General features: G+C 40.9%; 2 protein-coding genes across 3 annotated transcripts; both read right to left on the bottom strand.

Moving 5' to 3' along the window:
• Window positions 1-297: 297 nt before the first annotated feature.
• Window positions 298-19,083, bottom strand: nova1 (NOVA alternative splicing regulator 1). 2 transcript variants are annotated; one of them, XM_008332497.3, is made up of 4 exons: window positions 17,808-19,083; window positions 10,622-10,765; window positions 2,081-2,247; window positions 298-1,702 (listed from the first exon to the last, which is right to left on the bottom strand). In XM_008332497.3, exons 1-4 carry the CDS (start codon window positions 17,986-17,988, stop codon window positions 683-685), a joined length of 1,512 nt encoding a protein of 503 aa, XP_008330719.1. In that variant the 5' UTR covers window positions 17,989-19,083; the 3' UTR covers window positions 298-682. The 2 variants fall into 2 exon arrangements, with proteins under 2 accessions (XP_008330719.1, XP_008330720.1); XM_008332498.3 differs by lacking the exon at window positions 17,808-19,083 and adding an exon at window positions 13,288-13,756.
• Window positions 19,084-19,418: 335 nt separating this feature from the next.
• On the bottom strand, window positions 19,419-24,731 carry kptn (kaptin (actin binding protein)). Its single transcript, XM_008332496.3, has 13 exons — window positions 24,581-24,731; window positions 24,163-24,422; window positions 23,705-23,787; window positions 23,496-23,580; window positions 23,358-23,412; window positions 23,033-23,111; window positions 22,765-22,838; window positions 22,230-22,336; window positions 21,232-21,321; window positions 21,088-21,151; window positions 20,729-20,864; window positions 19,997-20,161; window positions 19,419-19,771 (listed from the first exon to the last, which is right to left on the bottom strand). The coding sequence occupies exons 1-13, from the start codon at window positions 24,592-24,594 to the stop codon at window positions 19,607-19,609; spliced, it is 1,377 nt and encodes a 458-aa protein (XP_008330718.1). The 5' UTR covers window positions 24,595-24,731; the 3' UTR covers window positions 19,419-19,606.
• Window positions 24,732-27,596: the final 2,865 nt, after the last annotated feature.

The following is a 27,596-nucleotide window of genomic DNA, read 5'->3' as shown; positions in this document are numbered from 1 at the left end:
ATTCACTGTGTACGAACGTAGAAATAATAATATACTTCGATTGCTTCCCCACAGATTGAGATGACCTCAGGTGCTTGTCATAAAACCTGTCCCTGTTAACAATGCCTTTTTGCATTGTACACAAAGAGCGAGGTTTATAGATCAGCGCTTCAGCTGGCTGACGTCTTATCTGACTGTTATCTGACATGCTCAACTCACCGGGAGCTGAGGTAAGCAACTGAAGTGGAAACCAACAGAACCCAACAAAAAAAAAAAAAAAACCCCGGGGGGTGGGGAAAACAACGAAAGTGGAAACCAAAAAAACCAAAAAAAAAAAAAAAAAAAAAAAGGAGAAACAAAATAAAACAGCTATGAGGTTTTGGAGGAGAGTGAGACCCTGTGGCCCCACCCCTTAGAATCTGCAACTTGGCAGTGGACCAGTTCAGCTTACTCTGATCACCATCGTCAAAAGGAATCGACACAAACTTTTAAAAAACATCAGGACTTCAGTCCTGAAAACACATTCACATATCACACACACTTATCTTGGTTGTCTCCCCCACCTCCTCCTTAAGGATTCTCTCATTTGATACCGAAATATTGAACAGATATTTGGACATTTCTTTTTTCTATTCACTGTGGCCCTCTCAATTCCTTTCTATCTCTGTCTTCATCCTTTCCTTCTATCCTTTTCTTCTTCTTTTTAGCCCACCTTTTGTGGGTTGTTAGCACGCACACCCTGCTCGTACGTGATCCTCTGGCTGATTAGATACTGCGCTGCTTGTGTAGCGGCCGGTGACCCTGTTATGGTAACTTTACGGTTCCGAGTACCAGGAATGAACTCTCCCTTTTTGGAGATCTGGATTCGGGCTCCTGTTAGCTCCTGGTACTCTACCAGCGTTTTCCCTCCTTTCCCTAAAATGGCACCCACCAGATTCTCGGGAACTGCAATCTCAACCACGTCCTTGGCCCCATCAGCTAGCTTTTCTGTTGCCAAAAGAGAGGACGCCATCAGTGGAGATGAGGCATTTAGGTAACCATTGGAAGCCCCTGTAGCAGCTGCTAGAGAACCAAGGGAGAAACCACCGAGACCTGTGGCAGGGTGGCCTGCACTGCCGGAAGCATCGCTTGCGTAGGAGGCCAGCAGGTTAGCTGCAGCAGCAGCAGCTGGGTTTGCACTGGCTGCTACTGCAGCGAGGACTCCAGAGGCAGCTGCAGGGTTCAGACCGAGACCAAGGGTGTTAGTGTTGTAGCCATAGCTGGCCAGTGTGTTGAGGGCTGACGTTATGGCCAAAAGATCGTTGCCAGAGAAAGTGGACATGGCAGCGGGGAACGCACCCATTCCCGTTAGACCGGCCTGACCCAGAAGACTGGACGCAGTGGCAGCTGCTGCAGCTGCGTTGGGCAGGACCTCAGCAGTGTTAGCATAGGGGGAGCCTGTGGGGTTGGAGTTGGCAACTGGGCCTGAGACGTTGGAATAACTGATGTTGAGACAACTGCTGCTCTGGGGGTCTTCCTGGATCTTCTGTACTATGATTTCCACGGCCTTGCGGTTCTGTTCGGGCTCACCGCTGATGGTTACTACTCGTTCCTGCAGGTTGATGCCTTCCGGTTTCTGTGAGAGCTGCACCCAGGCCCCTGACTGCTCCATGACTGCTTTTACTGTGGCGCCACCTTTACCGATGATCAGCCCAGCTGTGCTATTGGGCACAATAAGTTTGGCCTGTAGAAAAAATAAAAAAATGAAGTAGCAATAAATGTTATAGAGGAAAGGCAAAAAAAAACAAGGCAGTCAGATAGGAGGATATATCACACGGAGTCAAAGAACCAGCAGCCCCGGCTTTACTCTGCCATTCGTTAATCCCAGGGGTTTAGGATGCAGCTGCCACATGGCTCTGTCTAGCTATGAAAGACTGTTGGTAAAAATAACCACACACCCTCACATTTTCCTGACCCTACTAGACTGTGGGTCACGGCCCAGGCAACGGGTAATAGATAAGGTGGCCTCCTAGTAAACTGTTGTTTCTGACATTAGACCACACACACACACACACACACACACACACACACACACAGTCTGACTGACTGTACTGTATCTCACCTGTTTGACACGGTCAGGGTTGACTGTGGTCTGGGGCTGCAGTATGCTAACAGGCTCTGGTTTCTGGGCGCTCTGGGGCATCTCGCGGACTTTCTCTGCGATGAAGTTGTGGACTCCATTGAGGGCTTCGACTGTACCCTGTATCAGACAGACTCGTTCTGTTGTTCCTGTGGTAACAGAGGAGGAAAAAGGTCAATCGATCAATCATTCTTAGGACGTTGGGGTTGGACTAAAATGTGTCTTTATTAAATAAAATTCATCGCACCAATTACTGAGTTTTTAAATCAACGTACAGAGAGAAGCAGCTGAATATAAAAACATGATTGGTTAGTCTGCCACTGAGCTGAAGATGACAGACAGGAAGATCATCCTGAGTAAAATAGTAATTCAGCACTTTTTCCCGAATGAAAATGTAACTGAAGAGCAGTTAGTCTTTCAGAACTGTTTTACTGACCTGAGTTTCTTTCCATGCCAGCCTAAAAGTCATTTTGTCACCATGGACGAGTGTTCAAGTCATAAAATTGATGTGAATGACGCAAATCTTTATTACCTTTTCACAAGATTCTCCTCGGTTTATCTCTGTTCCTGTACGACTTTCTTTAATATTTTGATTATTGTTTCGATGTGTATAATACATGACTTAAAAATGAGATATCTACATTTGTTCATTTTAGACGATTTAATGAGAATGTCCTCATTTTTTGTCATGACTGTGCTTGACACAGCATTTTTAATCAGCGATTTAGCTAAACTGAAAAAATCTTAAGTTGTTAATCAAGTGGAAAGACAGTGAAATTTCAGTGGAAAGACAAACAAATTATAGAGCTTTTAAGCAAGGCTCAGCTGGACATTAATAAAATATAAATAACAGTCCATTGTCCAGTATAACAATTATAAAAAATAGAAACATGGCTGATTTCATGTATATTAAATTTTTATGGGATATAAATAACAGTCCATTGTCCAGTATACAATTATAAAAAATAGAAACAAGATTTCATTTATATTAAGTTTTTATGGGCTTCTGATCACAATAAGTGCTTAGAGTAAATCATTGTTTTCTGAGTTCTTTATTTTCCAGAGTTATGTTTTTTTTAATAAACACTAGTTCATTAAAAGTTCATTCCAAATTGTTTTGCACAGAGACCTCAAGATAAATCTCTGCCTTTGTGATTTTGTCAGTGAGTCCTGCTAGAAATATTGATTGCTTATAAGAAACAGTAAACAGGACAAAATAAATAAATAAAAATAACAATTACTGTAGTTTTATTCTACAACCTCTTCACTTCCTCCACTTCTTGCATCAGCTTTTGTCTCTCTTTGAAAATGATGAATTGCATAATAAAAGCTCTGGGCTGCAGTAAGAGACACTGTAGCTCCTCCTCTCATAGGCATATAGAGGAAAAGAAATGTGTCAGTGCCCCAGAGAGTGCACATCTCAGCCCTCAGCTCGTCCCAAGAGACCCCTGACTTCAAGGTCTCCTATCTTGATCCTGAAGCGAAAGAGTTCCAACACAACTCTCCCTGTTTGAGCTCTTCTGTGGCTTCACTGGAGCCTGACTCTGCCTTATTCACATTTATACTGTGAGCTCTCAACGCATAAACTATTACTGTCATCACATCCACAGATTTATAACCTAATTATTCACACTACAACTCAACTTGGAATGTCCGACTTGGAGTTTTCACTGCTGAGTTTTTTTTCATCACATCACCGTTGCCATACAGCAAGCTGTGCCAAGCTATAAACACGTTTTAAATCTGGGAATGTTTCATGACGTGCCAGTTTAATTCAGTAAATTAGTCTGCTTCTCTTCCCAACCACACACTTTCTCTTCCTACGGTGGTTAACCTTTAACAACAGGATTGCAGCCGATACACTTGACCACTCCAGATTGACCAGAGGTCTGAGTAGATGTCTGTCTGTATATTATATTTCTCTATTTGGCCATCCTCAGATGAATGGGTGGTTTGGTTCCAGCTCCCTTTGCGACCCTGAGAAGGACCAACCAGCAGAGAAACTGGAACCTGTCCTTTAAATGTCAGGCCAAAGTGTGCAAGAAAGAACAGAATTAAGCTCTAAACTGATTGGTTATCCCAGGTCAGATACGTACATCCAATCAATGAGCCCCAAGTGTGTTGGTGTGTCTTATGTGAAGACCAACTAATAACAAGGTATTATATATCAACTGTCTAACATTTTACTACAAATAGAGGGGACTCTTAAGATGAAAAGTAAGAAAGAAAGATCGGAGTTGTTTAGTACTAGGTGCGATATCTAGTTTTCAAATTCACATAATCCTTAATCACACTGTCCTAGTGCACACTAAAATATTTTAAATTTTTAGGTGAAATATGCAGAAAATCCTTTTATAAACTATGTATTGATTTGATTCGCTCCAGTCCAGCTTGGGTTTTCTGAAACACAGATTGAATGCAAGTTTATTTACGGTACAACTTCAGAAATAATTGCCTTACAGATATTTATATCTATTGATCATGAGAATTATTTTATGTAAAGCCCCAACAGCAAATCAGTTGCAATCTTTGTATTGGATTTATGTTAACTCTACTGTCGGCATCTAAATAAGAGTCAATTCTATTCTATTCACGTATCTAAAATATCCTAAAACAGGTGACCATGGTTGTGTTGAGCACAACTCAATGTGGGAGATGAAACCCATTTGTTGGGGACTATTTTTAGAGAGGGAGTAATACACAAATAGGACATTTGTGAGTACTAACAGCAGGAGCTACTGTATCATTGATACTGCATTAGTAATGCCTCAAAATAAATTACAGTGTTTATGGTAATGAAGCGCTGGGATGTTTATGGTCACATCTCACTCCGACTCTTTGTCTCCCTCTATCTATGACAGGCAGTCACGCGACATGAAGGGCTTAATTGCCACATTGTCAGTAACTCCTAAAACACACAGTCTTGCATTGACACCAACAGTGGTATCTGGACCTGCACTTCATTGATATACTCCTGATGGAATACATGTGCTGAGACAGTCCACATAGATACTTTGTAAAGGCTCTTCAGTTGAACTGCAGTGCACCGGTCAGCCACCGTTATTTGTTTTCCTACTGCAGTTCAGCGTCCCACTGTCCTCACAGGTAGTTTATATAAGTAGGTCAACAATGTCAGCAGTTTAGAGGTATTTTAACATCGGGGACAAAGGCAGGAGCAAGACTGACTGTAAGATGTGTCCTCTCAGTGTAAAAGCACAGTGGAGAGATGAAGCACTCATACACCAGCAGGTAACGTCTTGTTGAGAATTATTCAACATTATGTTTTGTACTATGCTTTTTATTGAACCATAGTGGCAAACAATTTAAAGTAAGTGACATTTTCACCACTGGAAAGGAGGAGACAATGTTTAAATTTAAATATAAATATTTCAATAAATTAAAGGCTCTGCTTTCTTCCTGTTCATTATATCATTGACTATATTCATAATTGTATTTATATAATGTCTGTTGTGAAAGTGTCAGTTTCATTTGAGAAGACTTGTTTCCGTTTGGATTAAAAAGCCTTCTGTTATTGAGAAGAAATTAAAACCGGCTGAAAGCATTTTCCTACTTAGTGTCCTCTCCGTGGTACGGGCTGAGCTCACGCTCACACACGCACACACACCAACCACCACTTTTTATTGTTGACAGTACTCTTGTCAGCTTGTTTAGTGAAAACCCTACTATCAACCCAAAGCAGAGCAGTGTCCTCTCACTGTGTGCTGCTGTAATTAACCGCCTATTCAGAGGTGTCTCTCATTAGGGGCATATATTATATACTACTGAGCACAAACAACTCCTCCAGCCTTTGGCCCATTAGCTTCATATTAACTGCTTTTACAAAATGTGCCAATATGACCTTTGTAAACCTGCCTAAAAAATTGTTCAGTTTTGTTACCTTGAAAAGAAAACATTATGAAATGAAGATGAGGAGAAGGAATTAGATGTCACCACTCTGTCTCTGTCTTTGAACTGCTCCATCAGCCCTAACTGCTGCTGCTAAATAAACATACTGTTAGGAGAAATCTCTAAACCTAATAAGCAGATTTTCCAAAAAACAAATTCACACCAAATCTTACCAACTATTGGTATTTCACAAACACTGCAATCACTGTAATCAATACAATAAGGTTTGGTGTAGTCTTCTGCTGTGCTCTGCATGTTTGTTGTTGTATCCATGACAGCGGAGCTTGGACAATCCTGCCAACATAAGGGATACTCCCACATGTCCAATCAGAGTGAAGAGACGAATGAGCTTCATGACAGTTTAGATTTTAGTATTGGTCCAGGTTGGAGCAGGCCCTAATTTTTTTTTTCATGAACTGAGAAAACTATGATATAACTCAAATCCAACAGCCAGGTCATTCTTTTCTGCTATAGTCAACCTCTACAATTTGCAAATATAAAGTTTAGTTATGAATCATAAAGGATCTGGAACCCATTAGTAGACAGTTAGCTGGTCTGCCACTGATCCAGTAAAATGACCTTGATGGCCCAGTATCAAAACAAAAACACTGTAACATTTTGCCTCTGGGAAATGTCTACGGGTAAATTTAATAAAAACTGCCAACTATCTTTTGGCAAACCCGTCAGCTATGTGTCTTCTGGCTAACTTCAAGATATTTTCTGAGCTAACTTAAACTTAACTTGCTATTATTTACTAAATTTTAGCCGAGTATGAGCTTAGCTTAGTTACATTTTGTTAATTTAGCTAATAATTAGCTATATAGCTTTTTCTAGGCCAACAGGGTTTAGTAGAAAATTGCAAATGCAGAATAAATATTTATGATTTTATTAACAAAATATTTGGCTTCCCTTAAAAAAGTCTGGAGATCACTGAGAAGTTGAGGAAACTGTTGACATTTAAAGAAGCATGAAAACGTAGGCTGTTCTTCATTTTCCTTCATGACGTTAGGTTCAAAAACTGCTGGACAGCAGTTATTTTTTTGCATTTACTGCTGAATGCTGACATATCTCAGATGCACAATCCCAAGTTTGCAACATATGCATTCAGTTAAAATTTGGAGTGTCCGAGCACAGGCTGATATAACACTGGTGACATCATCCTGGTTGTTTTGCCAGATTGTTAAAAACTCCCTCAAGCACTACTGAACAGATTACTCACGTTTTTTCTCCTGCTAGCGACTTGTTCTGTGCTTTGATTTCTCTGCTTTAAACCTATAATAATGTCCGGAAAATTCACATGAAAGAAAAGTAATTCATCTAGAAAACAAATTATTTTTAGTTCATGTTAGATTAAAAATTCAGACCCAAGACCTCAACTTGAACAAAATTAATGACAACATACTTAAAACATTAAAAGTCAAAATCTATAGTTGGGTTAATGCAAGTTTGGTTTTATTATTCTTTTGTTCCTTCTAAGAGGCTGTTTTTTTGGGGCAATAGTTTAGTTTTTAAGCATGAGGTCACTTATTGTGACTGAAATTTTAATGATCTGCTGGTGAAAAACATCCTTGCAGCATTTCTGCAACATCACAACACACTCATCTGGTTTGTGCTCTACAAAGTAACTCAATACACGTTCTTGGCCAGTGCCCAGCTGCACAAAGCACAAGGGTTTGAAGTTTTGTTTCTAAGTTTGTGTTTGAATCGTGAACTCCCACGGCTCTCCCTGCAGCTGCTAAAGTATGAAGATGTGTGTAAGCAGGGCTGTGTGTGTGTGTGTGTGTGTGTTGAATGCACAGTGTGAGGGGCTGAATGTAAAGTATGCTGTATTTATGAACGCACAAATCATTCAGCCTTACTGTGCTTACAATAAATGTTGAGAAGACGATAGTCAGCACCAGTGAGATTCAAGGGGCGTACAAGCAAACAAACACAAGTTTAAGAAAAGTGTGATGCAATCTTATCTGCCTGGACTCCCCTAACTACCAGGAACCAACCCTGAGACAAACAGTGAGTGGGGAGGAGTAAAGAGGAAACTTGGCGTGTGTTTGAGCAGCTTGATTGCAGCTGAGAGAGGGGTCATGTCCACAGAGAGGGATTGAAACGGGCTATTTCTGGGCCTGGCCCCCTGTCCCCTCGCTCACATACAATCATGCATCATCCATACCCTTCAGTATCTCTGCTCATCCATCTCAGTCTGCTTATCACAGGGCTCACTTGTACACTTCCCGCCAAGACATATGGATACGCAATTTTATGTTTGACACCGTCGGATGGGAGTCGTGAGGTGGCTGGGAGTGTCAAAGACAGTGAGCAATCAGAGCGAGGAAAGAGAGGAAGAAAATGGCTGCATCATGTTTTGTCCCTTGATTTCTCCTGTGTGTGATTGTGCTGTAGTTCAGGAGTTTGTTCCGGCTGCTGCAGCACGGGCTGTGTGACAAACACTTGGTTAAATCATACCTGATTCTACACTGAAGGATAATTCACTAATTCAATTTTGCACTACGAGAAAGCAACACTCTGATCCATTGTGGTGTCAACAGTGGCAGTCGGTTCACTTCATTTGTCTGGAACAGAACAACCAACCAATCAAATCGTTGCCAGCGCAGTGTCCCTGAACTCCTCTTCTCACTCATCACGATAATGAGTGGGGGGATGGGCCGAGCAGGTGGTGGCCTATGAACATTTTTACAATCCTAAGAGAGAAATAGAGATACATATCACTTCCTTCATTGGGCCTGGTGCCAGCTGAGTAGCCATAACTTATTCCCTTAAACCTGGCTGGGCTCATGTGTGGAGAATCTGCAGAGATCTCTAAGCTGGCGTCATTTCACCACAGCTAAAAGAAACATGGAGGATGGAAAATGTGCAGCCAGGTCATCCTTCTTCTCCCCTCGAGCACTCAGTAACTCTGCAGCTACAGCTCAGTCTGTCTGCTACGTAGCCTGTTACATGTGAACATGTAAAAAACAGGGGAGTGGGGCAGGGGTCAAAATCCTTCAAATATCTTTGAAGTAACTGTAAAGTCTGTAATGTCCATCAACTAGTCACCAAATCCCAGGGTGGGTTACATCAGGAAGGGCATACACCGTATGTAACAAATTATTCTTTATATACTACCACTGTGGTGAGTCCTGATTAAGAAAGAAGCTAAAAGAGACTCTCTGTATTTGTGCCATTCATATTCTAAATGTGTAAAAAAAAAAAAAAGTTTAAGGCATGCTACTACGAGTACTACAAGTACTACGCAGGCCTTATTTGCCGGCTCATGTTATCACAGAAAACATCTGGACCTAATAAGTTGCGAGACGCTCGGCACCTGTTATTTTTCATCAGGTTGAGAGATTCTCTGAGGCATGAAGGACAAACACCTCGACTCTTCTACAACTCACACACGTTGTGTTTGGAGGATGGACTGATTCAGCTTTGCCCTCAATGTGCACAGCGGCCACCGAGCATCCCTTTCCTCTTGACATTTTTAAGAGGCACTTTCAAGCTGGATTAATGCTGTCCAATGTACACGGTACCAGTCCTCATCATCAGAGAATTTTCCACGTTTTTGGCAGGAACAAAATGGCACCAGTGAATGATTATCCCAAAAAGAGCAGTTCTTGTCTGTTTATGCTACAGAGCCACTGTACTGACAAAGTGCCACCACCCAGGCAGTTTTCTACTGGAACTGGAAACATCTGCAGACCCGAATGCAGTGTCGGACAGCAGCAACACCTCTGTCCTTGAGGCATGTTAAATCCCTCAAGGACAAAACATTAATTACATTCAATGACCCCGTAACCATGAACATGCAGTTTACAGCTGCGATATGTTTCTATAAACCAATGATCTGTGAAAGCAAATGATTCTACTTCCAAAAAAAACCAATACTACTTATAAATGTATTTAATGACATGCAACGCCAATTACTCCTTAGAGTCACAGATTGCTCTACGTACAATAATGACCAAGGAGCCATAAAAAAAATCATCTTATGAAGACAGCGGACAGATTCAGCGCTATTGTTTTGTGAAGTGAAAAATCCAAAATCCAAATAACAACTTATCCGGCTGAAAATGTTGCTTTAATTTTACCATTTTCTGTGCATATTTTAAGAACCACTATCTGTGGGAAAAAAAGCTAAACTTTGGTCCAACTTAGATTGGATTATTCAACTGTTTGCAACTGAGGCCCACTAATGGAGCATGTTAGCAGTTAGCTCATCTCTGTATTAAAAGATCTAATCTGGGACGTATTATTTCTTCACTTCTGTGGCATTGGAACTGTGTGTTTTTGTAAATTATTCTCTGTATACATGTTGTGCATAATGAACAGTTTACTTTATTTGAGAGAGAAAAAAAAGAAAATGGTTAGATTAAATAGTAGTTATTTATTAAGCACTTAATACCACCTACACCTAAAGAGTGGGTGATACAAACTAACTTGCACGAGTGCCTGATCAAAATGAACGACAATAGATTAAGGATTATCTATCTGGGTCTTTTTGTTGTCTTTTCCTCTTAGACACACTAAAGGCAGAAAGTAGAAGGAAAATCTGAGCCTCACGTGGACGACGTCTCATACACACACACTCTGTGTTGGTCAGTGGTGTTGGTGTAGTCTTACCTGGATAAAAGTCTTTGGATTTGGACAGCTTAATAGTGGCACCCGTCTCTTTCTGCAGTTGTACGATGGTCTGGCCGCCCTTGCCAATTATAGAGCCGGCTGCATAGCTGGGGATCAGCACCTTCAGGAAGTACTCACCCTCCTCTGGGGAAGGAGGAACACAAAGTGGTAAAGGTTTACATCAGACAAAAAAAAAAAGAAGAAAGTACCTGTGGACATCATCTCATACACTGTATTAGCACCAAGCTGTCGAAACCCAGAACGAACAGTAAAAGAAAAATCCCACACGGACACATTAACAAATTACAAGAATTAATGCACAATTGTGTACAGATTTAGAGGACTTTACTGAGTTTCCAGTACATTCATGTTTTATTGGAGATAGGTGACATGTTCTGGGTCCTGTCCCAGATTTCTTGTAGAGTAAATGATGACCTCCTTTCCAGTTTGCAGAGATCTAATTTTAACTGTTTTCAAGGAGTTTTAGCAACCTCTGTCCAAATACAAAGTCAAGACACACCTGAACCAAAAGCAAGGAGAATCAACACTTGTCTGAACGGAACAGTTCCCACTGCACTGACAGACAAATAGCACAGGAGACAGAACGCAAACTCATGAAGCAATTATCAAGACGGTTGATTAATGCCAATACAGAGTGATCCTTTGTAATTAACAGACGTGAGAAGAACATATGGGCTCCAATCCCACAGATTTGTCCGCAGGATATTGTGCCAAGTTGGTCTAAATCTCCATTTTGGAAGGAGATTACTGTGGCTTACAGTGACTTCAACCGTTCAGTGATTGACAGTATTTCAGTCTGTAGAATTTGCAGCCACACATCCTTCACTCTTTCACTGGGGAAAGTTCCCTTTTCCAGCCGTTTCTAATTAAGAATTAATCAGCACCAAAGTGGGTGAAGTATCTGTCCAGGAAAACCCTGATCACATTAAGTGCACTAATCTAGTAAAAGGCAATCAACCACATATTGAGCTTACAGCTAAATATAATACAAGAGCCTGCCAAGGAGGCATCAGAAATAATTCATTTCCGACCGTACATGGTTCCCTGTTGCATATTAAACATTTTGTTAAACAATTGGTTAAGTTCCAAGCTAAATATCCTGAAGGACTGATAGGAATAGGCTCTGTGTGGTGATTTCGATGCAGTGACGTCATGTTGGCTATAGCTCAGACTCCTCAAGGGTGACGCCACGGAAGCGGTCGGAGATGCAAAGCTCACGTCCACATTTAAATGGTCGGATTTCTTGTTTGAATTTGAAACAGTGAGGATTTGTCCAGTTTTTACCACGTCTCACAAGAGTCTGTCTACACACTACGGTGCGTCCTGTGGGTATTAAAGTGTGTCAGATATGAGTGGGGGCATGCAATGGGCTTAGTAGTGGTGGGAGTCAGATGGATGGAGGCGTGCCACCCTGGATTTAACCAACCTGTTGCCTCTGTAATGCATTCATTAGATTCAGATGTAAATGAACATGGCACTGTGACATGAAGGAGTTTCACAGCCTACAAGTTCATGCTTCTCCTTATTGCATTAATATGCCCCTCATGTTCCATTCAGACACAGGCTGATTTTGACTATATCGCCCATTAACAATGCCTCTGACAAATATTTGACAATAGCACGATTGTTAAATTAATTTCTCTTTTTATTCTAATTAAGTAGCTGTAGTTCTCATCCACATTCCCAAATCCCAGAACATCTTATATCCACATTTGTTTGTCAGCACCATTTTCACTCCCCCATCGAAAGCTTAAAGGTTCAGGTCAATTCTCTGACATCATTTACACAAAAGAAATAGAAAATTTCTCTTGTACGATGACATCATGATACAAATATTGATCACCTCTCGCTTTCTACTGGTATATAAAATGTATCGCTACATTGCAGCCCACACTCTGCTTTTCACAGAAACGAATAACAATAAAATGACCTTGGTGAAAGAATAAAGATCATGCTTGACTGATATGGTCGCCATAAAGCTTTGGAACACTCACTCCGTGCACCAGACCCTGACGTTACATTTAATTACTAATGACGCTGACTGCAGAATCTAAACATACAAAGACCTGTTGTTGACAGACAAGCCCAAAACCATTGCGTAACTTTAAGCTCATCTTCAAGGAGTAAAGGCAGCAGCGGAGGAAGCGGCTGAGACACAGTCACGTTTGCTGTCATTACTCAATAATTAATTCTGTCCCAGTGTCTGAGATCACAGTAACAGGTTTTAATGGCGTCATGTGGTAGAGTAAACATGGCAATCTGTTGCTGCAGTCCGCCAGGGAGAAGGAGCAGTGGGAGACATTGGGAAGCTGAGCCAGTGGGGTGTGAGTTCAAACCCCTGCCTCCAATACTGCAAGGATGGCTTGGAGGAGAATCACATACACTGAGCCAAATGCGTTTAGTTAAGTCACTCAAGGGGGGTGGGTCAGGAGGAAATGCCTTGTGACTGTCCTCCCTCCTTCTCACAACCCTTCCAAGTATCCATTCTGCATTTCAATGGACTAACCTGTCCTGACTGACAGCAGAGATGACGGAACGGAAAAATGAGTTAACTCGGACAAATGAGCTTTTGGTGTATTAAACTACACGTAGTCTAGCATGATGGATAAATTCAACAAGTCAGACAAAAAGAGTTTGACGCTTACCCATTTTCAGATCTGCTGCTTCTCAAGTCCTCTGTCAGATCGCCATCAATGCCGGGACACAATCTCTAAAGGGGATCTTATTAGCCTAGACATAGGTACAATGGTAGTGTTGAGGAATGCGGCCAGTCGACCTTTTTCACCGAGGTTTAATTCATCAGTGGGTGCAGAAAAAGAAATTTCACCGCAGCATCCCAGCCATGCCTGCAGCTGGCCAGAGCCTCAATTGTCTGAGAAAATGCTAATGCAGGCTCTCAGTGTTTTCAGTGAGAGACGGCACGCATTGTTCAAGCCTGCATCGGTTTGAAGGAGGGGGGGTCTTCCCTGCCGCATCACCCTTTTCACTGCTCTCATCCATATTCATCGAGTAGCCTGTCCGTCTGCAGCACTACGCAGGACTGACACCTCACATGGCCAATGGGCAGCTTCCTTCCTGCAACACGTCATGTCCCCACCTCCCGATGCCGGTCCCAAAAAATTGAATTTCTTTCTCTACTCCGCCTCTTTTGACGCAGCACTATAAAGTATGGCAGTCCATTCACTCACTTTTTTCGCAGAAAGTGACAAAGGTGAAGAGGATGAGTGAGCGGACATCAGTGGTGAATGGGGAAGCGTATATAGTGACCTTCAACAGTGGCTGGAGAGGTGTATGGATAAGATTAGCAGTTAATAAAGGAGCTGGAGGAGGAGTGATCTGAGCCAGCGTGCCTTACGCCGCCCACCCTCCTCTCTTCCTTTCCCCCACCCCATCCCTTAGACGGCCATGTTTGAGAGGGCGGAGGGGCTCATCAACCATTGCAAATGGCAGTGCCGCAGAATGGTGGAGGGGGGATGATGAAGCCAATCACTACGCCTATAAATCCAACGACGGGAGGTATCTTAAGTGTGTGAAAACTGCATTGTGCATGCCTGTCACTGTCTGTGCGTGAACACGGTACCTAGGTTGTATTTTTTTTTTCTACATAGTGTTTTTGCGAGAACCTGTAAAAAAGAAAATCCTCTTATTCCTGGCTATTGATATCTTCCCTCCACACATGAGACGTTCAGTGTATGGCCCATTTGTTCAAAAATAAACCCCTTCCAAAAAATTCTATGAGTGCTATACCCTTAAAAAGATGCGCTGGTAAATAGACAGAGCCTCTCTGTAGACTTCTCTCCCTCTCCTGGTCTATCTATCTCCTTTTTTTCCCCCTTCTCTTTCTCTCTTTCAGTGCCACCTGGCAAATTCACAGTCCACTCACGTTACATCACTCTGCAAGGGCACCTGTGTCCTTCCCACCAAAAATTAAAAAAAAATACAGCTCCCATTCCGCTGCCAGCCTTTCCATTAGCAACATTATGAGATCATACCTAATCCCTCAGCCCCAGAACCTTTTGGAAGGTGTGTGCCTGCCAGCAACATGGGCTCAGAGTATGGGTAATTAGAAAAAGAAATGAATGAAAGATGCACACTTGGAGGTGAAAGAGGCAGTGCTGATAAAAGAGGAGTAATTTCCCTCATTGGGTGTCCACAGCTTTTAATGCACAATGAGAGTCTGAGCTTTGAAAGAGCACAGTCTTTCTCCTCTTTGTTGTAGCTGCCAGTCATGTTAATGATCAGTTTGGTTGGAATAACGTGATCAATATCAGACACAGTCAGGGGGACGGGGTGGGTGATTACAGGGATGGTTCAGTGTAAGGCTGTCTCCCACTGCTGCCAGACAGGCTGTAGGTCTGCAGTGTTGCATTTAATGCATAGTACGCACGCACACCAAAAGTCTGGTGTTGACGATAAAACACAGAACTCGCTTGAAGACGCTGAGATTATTAAAACGTTTTTGCAGGAAAAAAAGTAATCTGATGCTGCATTTTATGCAAGTGCTGCTGTTCAAATCTACGTAACATTTGCCATGTTTGATTATTTACATAATGAACACATAATATTGATAATATTGATCTAATAGACTACTATTATAGAGCAGCAGATTAATTGCATAAAACAATTGATTTTCTTACAAGTGGAAATTAATTAAAAGACGGCGTCATTTATTTATCTGACACTTTTAGCTGCCAGTGACAAATAATTAAAAGTCCCTCACCCGTGACTCAACAACTAAAGACATTATTTTATCTGTTCTGGCCAATTACTTCATATCATTTATTTTTAAATGTCATTCAACATGATTGTGGCAGTAAACTATATATTACATAGGCTATTACACACTGTTTGCCATTATAATTTGTAGAAGGAACATTGCCTTAACAAATAAGACTGTAAAAAGTCAGCCACTGTCGTTTCTTCTATTGACCACACTCTTGATGGAGATACTGAAAGAAAATGTCTGAAAAAAATACATTTTTGTTACTGGTTAAAGTTTCTCCAAATTTAAAGGCAAAAATATGGTGTGACTATTCTGTTAGACACTGCTTCAGTAGTGCTAACGGACGACATATGGAGGCCGAATGTGCTCTAAAATACTATCTGCTGGCACGAGGGTCTGTGTGTGCCCTTCTGAAATAACAATTCTCAGGTGCAGTGATGTGCAGCAAAGATGCACTCATGCTGCTCGAAACAGGATATAATGCTACTGTCACTGAATGGCCGAGTGTACGCGTGTGTGTGCGAGTGTGTGTGACACAAAGAGGGACAAATGTTAGATAGAACATATGGTGAAGAAACCGCCTTGTCTCTGAGGATGTCTAATTAACATCAAGTTGTTGAATAAGAGCTCCCCCTGCACAGCACACAAGAATCACCAGCTGAATAAGACTTACAGTAACTGACAAACTGAATCAGCTGTTATCCCATTTATCACACGTCAACCTGCACATGTACATAGATTTTTCACCATGACAAAAACCAAAATCATCTTAATCTCTACAATTTATTTACTTTACAAGGGATTTTAAGTCAAGAACCTAACTTTCCAGTAAAAAAACTCTTCATCTTTAGCAATTGCACCCATCTTAATTAGCACACTAGTAGTTGTAGTCACAAACAGAGGTCTAGCTCAACCCACAACCTATAAATAACTATTGTTTGGTGCTGACTTAGTCTGCAATGGTGTTGGATGTGTCATTTATAGTTGTGGTGTGAAAGGGACCAAAATAGGACAGACGAAGCAGGTAAAAGCCCATGACCCTGAACAGGGACACTCCTTCAGGAGCTAACGTTGGACGTCAGAATTTACAATTTGGTAAGAATTGTCTTACATTATACTGTAGGCCGTAGAGTACAGAAGACTGAAATGACACTGGGGTGAAATCACAATACCTCTGGTTTGCTGTGGTTCAGCTGGGATCCCCCTGGGCCTCATCTCAGCAGAGGAAGTGTTGTAGAGAAGTGAGAAAGAAAAAGAAAAGTGTCCCAGGTTCTTATCCCCCTTATCCCAACCCTGGTAAATGTACCAGGAAATGCATTAAACTGGAATTAAGTCATTACATGGATAATCTGTTCTGGTGCTCCCTGATAAAGCAAATAGACAAAGGACATGTGGTTCTGTACCTAGTACTGTTCTTAGTTTTTCCTTTTTCCACCTCAGACACACATTCAGCTCCTGACATTGTTCATTCATGAACTAATTAGTTGCTAAATTAACATATTCTGAGCTTTGGAACATTTTATGAGCCGACAAAAATCATTGCAAGCAAAGAAAAGTTTTGATTCTGATTTAATAAAAATAAAATGTGAAGCTTTTGTCATTTGACTTAAATGTGAACGGGAGTGAAACAGAACAATATTTTTCACAGGATTCTTTAGAGAGTTGTCACTGCAGGTGGAGAACGCCAATCATCAGCATCTGATGGCTGTGGTTTTCAGTCTGCGATGACAACATTCAGCACGTGTACTGTATATGGTCAGAATCTAGGTGGCATGGCTATATATGAGATATACTGTGTATCAGATCAAAATCTCAATGAGCAGCCAGATAATGTTGTAGTAAATAGATATGAGTATCCAAACAACCTTAAACAATGTAGATCATCAGTCCTGGGGCCACAGAAGTTCTCAGCTCAGGACTTAATGCTGATGTTGGTAACTGTTGGCTTTATGGGGGAAAACACTAGGAGTTTGAAAAGAAGTTTTAGCCATTACAGGTGATTCTTCACTGACCTCCCCACCTACTGGAGGCAGGTGAGTGAGTTCATCCCTAAGGCTGACCTGGGCTGAGGAGGTCAGAGCTGCTGGCTCAGTGGCTGCCGTGTGTGACGTCATGGTCATTAACTATCACTTTTTTTGCACAGATGCTAGGTGGTCGTGTTGGCCTGACTTACACAGATCAGCTTTTATTTCATTCCTTCCTGTGCGAGGACTGCAGTCAAACTCAATAGTTACTAGTAGTCGCCGGGTGAGAGTGTACCGAGAACCCGGGTCAGTTAAAAAAAAAAAACATGCAAACTCCGAAAAGGACTGTCAGTTATTGCCGGGAATCGAACCGGTATTCTCGTTGCTGTGAAGGAACGGCACTAACTACTCAGTCCGTTGCACTTCTAACTGTAAATACACAACAAGATGGTGATGAGTTGCGTTCTGCTTCTCTTACCTCCGACGTTGGTGCGCTTGTTGGTACCTCCGGCCTCCTCCGCCGGAGTTTCCAGCGGCCGTTTGCGGGAGTCCGGGTTTTCAGCGTCCATGTGGCTCTGCTGCAGGCTGTGCAGGCTGGGGTTGGTGTAAATCCCGTTGTGGTCCACCGCTGCCCCTCCACCACCGGCCATCATCATCATCTTCTTTTTTTCTTTCCCACACGAGAGACAATTTTGCGCTAAAATCCCTGTTTTCCTCCTGTCGCTAAGACACAGACACGCGCACACGCACGGGGCGCATTCACGGCCAGCTCATCGCCTAAAAACGCAAAGTGAACGACAAGTTGAGATGTGTGTAACTGCTGTAAACGGCAGCACAGAGGCTGGACAACAGAGGGGTCGGGGGTCGTTCTCCCCTTCTCCCGCTGCTCGGGCAGCGTTGCACCTCTCTGCGTCTGTGTCTCACAGCTAAATATAACAATCAGAGGGAGAAAAGCGCTCCTTGAAGGCGTCGCTCCAGGACCAGCAGTGTGTTCAGTATTATATTGTTGACGCGCAGAAATGAGGCTCCTTAAAAATAAATGTGGTCACACGTTCAGCTGCCGCGGAGACAAGTGCAGAGCAGGAGGTGCAGGCAGGCTTTCTGAAGTCATCCTCTCGCCGTGTCTCCGTCAGGTCCTCGGTGTGTGATTAGTGCAGCTGTTGTTATTGTTGCCTTGCCTTTGTAGTCAGAGGGAAGAGTCGCTGTAGTTTCACAGTCAGACAGGACTACAGTGCCACTGGGGGGCCAAAAGACGGAGACATTTACAAGAGTTTGCAATAACTGTCCGCCCTAATAAAGAGAATAACAAACAAATGTGATTAGATTATGGTCAATTGTATTAGTTGTTCAAAAACAATGTAGAAAAAACATGTTTCAAAGGACTGTGTGGTCTAAAGGCAATTGCGCCCCCAAGGGGTGGCCCTTGGGAATTTGCTGCGACCCCAGAGCACCAACTCCTACTAGGCTCAATGGACTGCATATTTCCCATGTCAATATGTATTTATTTTATTTACCTTTAAGTTCATATTATTATTATTTTGATGTCTCTTGTAAAAGACAGGCCTCAGCGGAGACTTGCTGCTTAAACAAAAGTAAAAATAAATAAAATACCCCTGATTCTGCCTGACAAAAGTCAGACAAAAGTCTAATCTGGGTAAACTGAATATGACTTGTTACAGACAGTTAGTTATTAGTGTTTATTAAACTACTAACTATATATGTTAGTGTATTATTATTAAAGTTAACCTAAAATTAGTATAGTCAAATTCTGATACAGTTTTTTTAACAGTCTTACTCTGCAGTTTTCCATTTGGTTTGATGCAGTATGATTTTTTTAAAACAATGACTGTGATTCATTGAAGAATGCTTGTGATGGAACATTGAGTTATTTGACTTAATGGAAGTCACATAACTGCTGGAAACATTGACGATAATGACTTTTCAATGTGCTACACAACAGTTCAGTTAGGTTTAAAGTAAACACACAAAACAAAACCTTACGTTGATGTCATGTATATTTAATGTATAATTGTATTATGTACAGTATATTTAATGTATAATTGTATTATGTTTTATGTTATAGGTTTTAGGTTTTATGTTACAGTACTTGCATGAATTGGACCTGTTGCTAATAACTAGCAGAGACAGTAAACCTTCTCCCTATGTCTGTAATCATGGCAACAGCTGACTCTGCAGGAAGAGACACACCTTCGAGAAATCTCAAGGCACAGTGTAAAGCAATAACGGTACAAAGGGGAAAGAATGCCGGTGTTTTGCTCATTCTGATGATGTATGAGCAAAACACTCCTTGGTCTTCGCTAGAACATCTTTCTCCTCGGAGTCTTGAACTTTGGCTGGCACTGGCCCACAGCCAGCTGTCAGTGCTGACACCCTCTGTGTTAGTCGCTCCAGGACCACATCAGCAGTGCAGGTGAGGCTGTGCTGCACAGACAAACAATATCAACATCAAACATGATGAGTGATGGTAGGTGTGAGACGGTGTGCTGGGTGATGAGCTATGGCTGCATTAATAGCCATGCATACATATACATATAATAATCCCTCGCATCTTACACTGCTCTTCACCAGTAGATGTCAGTAAAAGTCACCCTGCAGTAATGCAGATTATAATTTTGGTCAAGTGTAGTGATGCAGTAACACACACACCTGTAAGATATGCAGTCCCTTCAGGGTAAGAACAGCCAGCTCTCTCACACCGTCCCCTGTCAAATCTAGATAGTTGATGGACAGCAAAGGACTGGTGAAGCTCCGCCTCCACTGCAGCTGAAACTGTCGACTCCCTGCCGGACTGAATTTGTAGCACTGAAGTTCCTGCAGGGCAGACACGTGGACAGTACTGTTATTTTCAACACCTCAGCAGCATCAGTTGATCACGACACGTCCCTCCCTGTTACAGTCCATCAGTTTTTGCTCCTACTGTTCGTGTTAAATCAGGCGTAAAGCTGTTGATGATCTCAGCTGTAACAGTGGAAGAATGATAATAGATAGTGATGGTGAAGATAATGAAATGTCAACATGTTTCACATTTGTCCTCCTCTGTCACAACAGACTGTAGATACACACAGTAGATGTCGTTGCTTTTAAGTGTGCAAAACAAAAATCAAATTTGAACAAAACAAACCTTTACTTCAGAAGATAATCAACAGTTCAACACTTTGCCAACTAATGTATTGCCCTGGTGTACTACCTTTTGTCCAATATCTCACTGTTACAACCACTAAACAGTATTTTAGTACTACAATATAATGTTTTTAGCCTAATTTACTACTAAGTCTATTTTTAACAGTGAAATACTGTATGTAGCAATTTACTGGACAAAAACTTCCAGATTTTTCTCCTCACAGATATAACAGTTGATCTTTAAAGAGAACTCCTGACCTGTCCATATGTACCAAGTAAGACTTCCTTTTGTCCATCAAAATCCAGGTCGATGACCAGAGCGCAGAGCACTGCGTCACAGTGGTCACTTTCAGAGAGACATGTAGAGCGAGACAAACCATACTCTTGAACATCTCTGAAAAAGAACACCGAGCCAATTATTACTGTTCTCTTCACACTTACCAATACATTAAAGTTACAAGATGAAAATGCCACAGAAAATACAGAAAAATACACTAGAAAAACAAGGTACAACACGTCAGTTTTTACCAACAATAACCCCATTCCCCTGAATACTCGCTATTTAAACTGCATTCAAATATAGATGTAGGACCTCTAGAAGACTATCTGGTTTTTACCTGTACACAACTGCCACCTGAATGGTGCTGGTAACTAGAAGGTTGTAGCTCTCCTTTTTGACACCTAAAACAAAAAAGCAGCCATATTTAGATTACAAAAAAACAGAATAAAATAAATAATAAACCTGCAGATCAGTTAAATACCCGTGTCGTTGCTTGTGCAGACGTTCAGAGGAAACAGCAGGACTGTAGAGATTGGACTGTCAAACTGGACCCTCCAGCTCTGCAAAACCTCTAGTAGAACAGACAAGATCATCAAAACACATTGAGAAATAGTAAATAAGTTGTCGCTCCGTGTGACATACATCAACTACAATGAAAAGCCTCTTTAAATCCGACTTCCTGCTTAGATCTGTTCATAACAAATGCTGAACTGAATTTATTACCACTGTCTAGTCTGTATGATCGTTAAAATTTCTGTTGAATGAAAAATAATTAATATCCCTGTTCATGAGTGTAGAGATGCTGTAATTGTCAGTGGAGACTCCCACTGTTCAACTCTGAGCTGCATCACTTCACCAATAAGCCTGTGTTATTGCTGCTGCCTCGTTGGACGTTCTCAGCACTTCATTTCAAATGGAAAGCGGTAAAAACAACAGTGCATAAATGCTGAGCAGACTTGACTGTATTGGTTTAAATATTGGATTTTGTTTAAATGTAACTGAGTGGGATGGAGGCAGTGAGGCCGTTTAATTCCTCTTTATTTCCTAAGAGACTGAAGCAGTCAGACATAAACGCAGTGAGTCAAGTACATGAAGTCGATGACTCAAAAGAAAGTTTTCTTTTCCTGATGTGGCCGTCTGTGACTGTGGTGATAATCATGTGCTACAGAGGAAGAAGACTGATCACGTCCAGGACCTCCTTGTACATCTGAATGCTTCAGGAGAGTTCAGAATAGGAACAGACAAGGTGCTACGAGATGAAGTTTTGATTTTATTTCAATTTGATGAGAAATGCCACTGATAAATCAAATGATATTCTAAAAACCTGCCAACAACTATTGATTATTAACATTGATGTGCTGCACTAGCAAATTTAAAGAGTGATTAACTGTCTGAGTCAAAAAAGGGTCAAACAATTATCCGCAATTTTCATTGTTTAAATGTAAAGAATTTCATTATTTTGATATATAACGCACCCACCTGGTCCAGTCTGGTTTACCACAGCCAGCACAACACAGCCGTTCTGACAGCCGAACGCTGAGATACGCCGGCCGTCTGCTAAATTCAACACATCCATCCAGAGAACACTGTAAAAAAAGTACAGCACTGAGGGTCAAAAGCCATAAACACAACACAAAACAGATATTTCCTGATCCGTCAAGATCCACTGGTCTATTATGACAACTGATGTTTTTACAATTTTACAACTAAAACTCTGTTGCTATAGCACTCTGTGACAAGAAAAGCATACATTTGTTTGTATTCATGGACAAATTGTTTTCAAAGAATCCAATTTGACCACACTGTGAAAGAGTAGCACTTAGCACCCACCAAAGAAAGAGAAGGGAAGAATCTATTTAGTTATGTACTTTCATTTTCTGTGGATAAGTTAGAAACAACTTTACTTTATCGTCTGTGTTACATTTTAGACTTTTGGCAAAGATAAGATCAAAACATTACCAAATGTTTAGAACCGTTATCAACACAGTGCAGAGCGAAACACAGAGCAACTGACTTGCTAGGCAGCTGTTGTAGTTCAGGAAAAAGTTTCTCCACAGGTTGCTCTTCAAACTGGTGTAGGGAGGCATTCTGTTGGAAACAGAGGACATACTGTCAGGGTCAAATAAATCATGTCAATGTCATGTCAATGTCACGTTAAAAGTAGGTGCTGACATTTTAACCAAGCCTCTAGAAGAAAAATAAACAGTGCACTGCATACATAAAATATCCATACTTAATATTATAAGATAGAAAAAGATTTTTATGTCTTCAAATTAGCTGACCTCCTTATACAGGTGTATTCTCTGGTCATGGCCGCTGAGTAGAAACACCGTCTCACTGCCACCATCCTCACACTGCACTCTGACACAAAGAAAGACGGACAGAGAGAGAGAAAGAGAGATTATTTCTGCAGATTTTCTAAAAACAAAATATAGTCACATTTTATTTTATACATTTTTTAATGAAAAAAGTTTTCATGTAACTACAGAAAGGAGTTCAAACTACATTAAAGGGGCTCATGTAATCACTTCATAAAGCAGACTTTTTTCTTTTCATTTTTGTCATAATAAATATTTGGTTTGTTTTTAATGAGAGCAGTGAACTCACTCAGTGTGGTACAGCTGGAACGGTGTAAACTGCAGCTCCAGATTCAAACAACTTTCTGTTTACAGAAACACTAGCAGTCAGTAAAGACAGTGTGGTATAGTGAATATCAGACACACTGGGATTGTGCTTTACACTTACGAGCTATAGACTCCAGGTTGAACTCTGAACCGGGCTCATAATCACAGTAGATGTTTAGGAAAGGAGTGGCTTTATCACCAGAGTCCTGGTGGAAATCAATCAATGCAAAGGTTTAGTGCTTTTATTTTGGAGGGAATTTACCATTGTTAGCATTTTGTATGCATGCCAATGCTTTAAATGCTAACACATTTATTTAGCTATGTAAATACCTTAATAAACGTAATGCCGACCACCAGGCCTCTGTTGGGTGGAGATTTGTTGAAGGCATCAATGGATACAATTTCTGCATCAACTAAAAGAAGACAAAATAAATTCAATTTATATCATATAGATAAATATGCCCAATACCTGGTCCAAATATTCTACTGTTTCTCTTCTGCACACATAGTAACCTTTAATCTCCTGTATTTAGGACAGTCCTAAAGACCTATCTGTCAACCTGACTGTCACTACTGCAATAAAAAGGATGCCTAGTGCTTAACCTTGATGTATCTTCACCCCTGCACTGAACTTATCTGTAACTCATTCCATAAACCTGACATCACTGTTTTGATATCGTTGTACAACCCTGTACCATCATCCAGTACTTTTTTGCTCTCTTGACTGCTTCTTAAAATACCAGTTATATCTAGGCTGGCATCTACCAAACCACTGTTTTTTTAATTACCTGGGATGTATGTGAACTGGACCTCTTTGGCAACGGGTCTTATTTTGTTCTGCAGCTCCTGGTATCTGAAACACACCACCTTTCCTTTGAGAGTGGCTGCCAGCAACTCCTGCTCCCCGGCCTGACACAGCCCGTAAATGTTACTCTGCGACGGGAAGCGACTGAAACTGTCCTCCACAAAGGGATAGAGCTCACGGAGCATTCTGCCGACTGAGACTGTACAAACTGAGCTGCAGTGCTGAAGTGCTGTTAACGACACGCTAGATTAGGACAAATAAATAAAGAGTAAACCGGGGACGCCTATTAGCATATATGTAGAACGCTCAGTTTGTACCATATTCTTAAACAGCTATATTTAATTTGCTTTAAATTGCAATTTAGTTTCCCGTTTGTTCCAAAACAAACTTAACGGACTGACCTTTGGAAACACATCCAGGTTGTGCAAAGCTGCGTTCAATGAAATCAGAAATCGTGGCTTTCAATGTTATTTTGACGAAAAAGAGCTAAAGTTATGAAGGAAATGCGCTCTAAATCCTATTAATTGTTCTTTCAACATATATTATTTTAATTTTAAATGAATATGCCTGATATTTTTCTGTATTATTTATCGTAAATGTTAAAAAGTGTAATGTCTTGCACGTTTTTCTTGTTTTGTATTGGACAAAATGTTAATACTTGTCTTGTTAGCGAAATAAAAACATCAGTTCAATGAACAACAACTGATTACGTTAAACGGTAGACGTTAAATATAGTTAAAGTAAATAATTTAACGATTTTGTCCCCTGAATGACAATTTACACAGATTATTTTAAAGCGCCGCATTCTTTTTTACTTCATGCTGCAAATTGTAAATAGATTCAACGGTATATGTGTACTTTACTGCCGCACAGCGGTTAATGTTGACACCACATGGACTGGATTTGCATGGTTTGTTTAGTTTTAAGGCGTTTGGGGGCCAGTTCAACGAACGAAATGCTGTCATTACATCAAGTCTACCTTTCATCTGTTTCATGTTATCTTTTAATTTGACAAAAAAGAACAAAACAGTCATTCGTTGTATTGGCTAATGCCAATCACCTGGCATTATCACCTGCAGTCTTTGTCAACAACTGAGCATAAATATACAACAAATTTAGATCAAATTTTGCATATCAATTCAAATGATTAAGTAACGGTAAACAGACAGAAATAATAATTTACATTTTAACATGATAGTTACGAGAAATCTAAACTATATTTATAATTGTCCGCGCTTAGGGCTTTCCATTCATTTAGTCACATTTAGTCGAGTAATCTGTTATGTAGAAACCTGTCCACCAGATGTCAGTTTAACCTCGATCATGGATGCTACGGAAGAACCCTTGATAACTATCAACCTCAACTTCACAAATACGTATACTATACATAAAGATTGAATCCAATTGGTTTACAACTTCTTTTTTTACTTGTCCTTGTATAAACAGTAAATAAACATTATTATGGATAGTGTTCATCACTTTGTAACTGAATATGAGAGGTTTTCCAAACTGGTATTTTAAATTATTCTCCTGTGGAAGGAAATTCATTTGCAGTTTCGGTCAGATTTACCTCCAGCAAGGTTAAACTTTATCAGGTCATCTTTTGTGCAAGGTACACTATGGATAATATTGTACAAGTATGAGGACAAAAATGTACATTTGCATATATTACAAATGGTCTATTTATTGTTATGATAATGTCCTAGCCATCCTAAAGAGTCAGACACTTTTTTTCGTGCTACTGCTACTCATCAAATCATATTGTCGTGTGGCCCTGGCAGTGTGTGTCTGTGTGTTGGTGTGGTGTAAAGCAGAAGGACGTGAGGCCCTCAGAGCTGCTGCTGCTGCTGCTGCTGCTGCTGCTGCTGCAGCTTGTGTCAGTTCAGAGGAGACATTGTGGGCTTCGCCCCCGCTTCTCCTACTAATACCATCTGCTAATCCAAGTGCAGGATTACTGTCCACTGTAATCACTCATCCTCCACATTGACGCACCTCACCATACAGTGCAACTACTGGCTCACTACACACACACAAATAGCACACACATGCATGCACCTTAGTGTACAACATTTATTGTGTGTACTTGTAGTAAAGTCTGGCTCTGGTTATCGGTTCAGACGTGACAGATGTTAAGTTGTTGTTATTGGAATCTATAAAGTTGAACTGAGAAGTTGAACCATGACATCATCATAGTGGTTATGACTGAAGTTTCCTTCAAAGTACAAATTAATCAACATTTATATGGACTGACAATCAACATTCACTGACCAGTGTTATTTTCTCTCAGTTATGTCTAGTAAAGAAAATTAAACTGAATACCTTACAGTTCTTTAAGAAGCCAATAAAACCCACAACAATTTGGTCAGCATACATTTTCTTTACAACTATCTGGAGGCACTGTAACAGAGGAGGCAACATGTCAGGAAACTCTATAAAGGAGATCCATTTTACTATTGAACCCCTTTGAAACTTTGCTGATAAAACCAAAAGTCCATTATGTAAATGTAAGGCTGATACTTTTCATCCTTTACATCCTTTTCACCTGAAACAGTTTCTTATTTTGGGTTCATACATCAGGTGGTTCCCAAAGTTTTTTCTGTGGCGCCCCCTTTGGTAGGGTCAACGTCAACACGTTCATCACTATCGCCCAGAAAAATGTAAGTCCTGTGAACTGGAATTCTCTTTCGGAAGTAAAAGTTAGAAATCAGAGCAATGTCAAAGAACAAGTGATGACAGGAAGTACAATAAGACGTACCAGAGGCAGGAGGAAATACCAAATTAAAGAGAAAGTCAAGGATCTATTTTGAAAAAGGAGGGAGGAAAAAAATGAACGTGCGGGCCGTCGCAGGCTTGTGTCATTACGGTGGCGCCATTGTGGTCTTCGCCCCCGCTTCTCCTACTAATACCATCTGCTAATCCAAGTGCAGGATTACTGTCCACTGTAATCACTCATCCTCCACATTGACGCACCTCACCATACAGTGCAACTACTGGCTCACTACACACACACAAATAGCACACACATGCATGCACCTTAGTGTACAACATTTATTGTGTGTACTTGTAGTAAAGTCTGGCTCTGGTTATCGGTTCAGACGTGACAGATGTTAAGTTGTTGTTATTGGAATCTATAAAGTTGAACTGAGAAGTTGAACCATGACATCATCATAGTGGTTATGACTGAAGTTTCCTTCAAAGTACAAATTAATCAACATTTATATGGACTGACAATCAACATTCACTGACCAGTGTTATTTTCTCTCAGTTGTGTCTAGTAAAGAAAATTAAACTGAATACCTTACAGTTCTTTAAGAAGCCAATAAAACCCACAACAATTTGGTCAGCATACATTTTCTTTACAACTATCTGGAGGCACTGTAACAGAGGAGGCAACATGTCAGGAAACTCTATAAAGGA

The sequence above is a fragment of the Cynoglossus semilaevis genome, chromosome 19 (assembly GCF_000523025.1).
Source record: "Cynoglossus semilaevis isolate Cse_v1.0 chromosome 19, Cse_v1.0, whole genome shotgun sequence".
Taxonomy (NCBI): domain Eukaryota; kingdom Metazoa; phylum Chordata; class Actinopteri; order Pleuronectiformes; family Cynoglossidae; genus Cynoglossus; species Cynoglossus semilaevis.
Note: the sequence above shows the minus strand (reverse complement) of the source record. Positions and strands in the feature narration are given on the sequence as shown.

Coding starts and splice junctions, on each gene's coding strand:
- nova1 (XM_008332497.3), bottom strand. CDS start 17,988: ATGATGATGATGGCCGGTGGTGGAGGGGCAGCGGTGGACCACAACGGG. Junction 10,766..17,807: donor CAAGCGCACCAACGTCGGAG/GTAAGAGAAGCA, acceptor CTCCTTCCCCAG/AGGAGGGTGAGTACTTCCTG. Junction 2,248..10,621: donor ATCCAAAGACTTTTATCCAG/GTAAGACTACAC, acceptor CTGTTACCACAG/GAACAACAGAACGAGTCTGT.
- kptn (XM_008332496.3), bottom strand. Junction 23,788..24,162: donor CCAGTTCACATACATCCCAG/GTAATTAAAAAA, acceptor GTCTTCTTTTAG/TTGATGCAGAAATTGTATCC. Junction 23,413..23,495: donor CAACCTGGAGTCTATAGCTC/GTAAGTGTAAAG, acceptor TTCTGTAAACAG/AAAGTTGTTTGAATCTGGAG.